This window comes from Seriola lalandi, unplaced genomic scaffold (assembly GCF_002814215.2).
Source record: "Seriola lalandi dorsalis isolate HSWRI2012SDOR001 ecotype SW California unplaced genomic scaffold, Sedor1 jcf7180002002203, whole genome shotgun sequence".
In the NCBI taxonomy this organism is placed as follows: Eukaryota; Metazoa; Chordata; class Actinopteri; order Carangiformes; family Carangidae; genus Seriola; species Seriola lalandi.
In genome coordinates this window covers 1-1,692 of record NW_019472859.1, presented here as the reverse complement: position 1 = coordinate 1,692, position 1,692 = coordinate 1, and the positions used below count along the sequence as shown (strand labels likewise).

The following is a 1,692-nucleotide window of genomic DNA, read 5'->3' as shown; positions in this document are numbered from 1 at the left end:
GAGTGCTGGGCTTCTCCTGGTTGCGCCGTTGTCTGAACCAGCGCTGGATGGTCCGCACATCCCAGTCAAGCTGCTTGGACAGGCCTTCAAGCCTCTTCTCATCTGGGTGCTGGAAAGACAAAAATAAGCACTCAGTGTGTTAGATGTAGCTTTCATTGTAGTACAAATTACAAAGGCATGACAAGACATAAACAAGAACGAGGAGGAACACATGCACCACCTTGGTTATAGCAGTGAAAACCTTCTCGAGGATGGCGTTGGGTTGTGCTTTTTGTGGCCCGTTGGCTTGGATCTTCAGGCCCATCGCACATGGTCTTGCAATAAACCTGCAGGTAAAAGATCGGGACACCATTCTGTGATCAACATCAACACAGAGACAGTATCATTGAGATGAATTATAGGTGCATTAGTCACATTTAGGGATGGGGACACGAGGCATTCATCTGGAGCCACATGCATAGCCATAAACTCTTTGCCGGTGGTGAGTAACAGTTATCTAGACACGTGCATCTGCGCATCTGAGTTATCAAATGGGTATATAATAAGATATGAATACATTCATGATATATACAGCACCACATGGACTCAACACCTATGGGTCAATATGATATTCACTTTTTTTAACATGCTGCATTTTCAGGGATAAATTCTGAAGGGTTTAATGGAGAAATTTAAGGCCTCAGTCACTAAATGCCCTAAAGAGACTCCTGACCCACATATGCATGAGGAGCATAGCTGTGACTATCATGACTCTGTGCCTTACTGTATATTGCTGATTGTACAATAATATTCAGAGATATTGTGATGCAACATGCACCCATCACAACTAGGGCAGTTAAGAAAAAAAAAAAAAAAATCAGCCTGTTCTCAGCCTCGTGCTTTACTGAAATCTGGGTTTGGGCTGAGAGGGCAGTAGCTGGGTTTGGGCAGGTAGGGTAACTTGGCTGCACTGTGTGTACACTGTCAGATGCATCAAATACAGACAGCTCGTAATGCTGCGGGCCTGCCGAAAGAAGGATGATCAACCCTGGTGATTTGTGGGCTAACCGGATAAGATGCCATTGTTTAGGTAACAGACTGACGAACATGGACAGAGAGCTGTGCTGCATCATCCACCCGGAACATTTCATCGACATAACAACAAACCGTTTCACGGCCACCTGGATTAATGGCATGTGCTTTAGACCCACCTTTCGAAAACCAGTCGTATCATAAAGATGCAGAATGCTAAAGGACACGCCAGATAGAGGTCCTCGGCTTGCGGGAACGTAGCCTCATCTGTGTTTTTTAAGTCAGCCCAGGTTACATTATGGGGGAGCCAGAACCTCTCGTTCCAAAACCACGCCAAAATACCGGCCATCTCACCCTGCAGCAGACACTGTGACCGGGTCGAAAGAGAAATCGATGGCCCGCTGTATCTCGGAGGTCTCTCACAGGCGATCTGACCGCGCGGACTCGGCTGATGATGAGATATCCGTGTGAGATCGCCGTCCGTCCGCTTCCCCTCAGCTATTCCACTGTAGGGAAGTAGACTCAATCAGCTCCTCCGCAACTGATTGGTGCGTTGAAATGTCATGCAGTACAGTCGGTGTACGCTATGCCGGCTACACCACGGTGTAATCAAGGTAAACCACTTTTTGCGTCAGCCCCTTTAGAGTAACACTCAACCTGACAGTGGAAGTAGGTTCCCTT

The 1,692-nt window shown here is 47.2% G+C and overlaps 1 protein-coding gene across 1 annotated transcript; it reads right to left on the bottom strand.

The window, feature by feature from the left end:
• Positions 1 to 6: 6 nt before the first annotated feature.
• Positions 7 to 1,597, bottom strand: LOC111665353 (ceramide synthase 6-like; the record flags this gene model as incomplete). The annotated part of the gene is made up of 3 exons (XM_023420338.2): positions 1,191 to 1,597; positions 221 to 326; positions 7 to 109 (listed from the first exon to the last, which is right to left on the bottom strand). Coding segments are annotated over exons 1-3 (379 nt in total), but the record flags the coding sequence as incomplete, so codon positions are not given.
• Between the last annotated feature and the right edge of the window lie 95 nt (positions 1,598 to 1,692).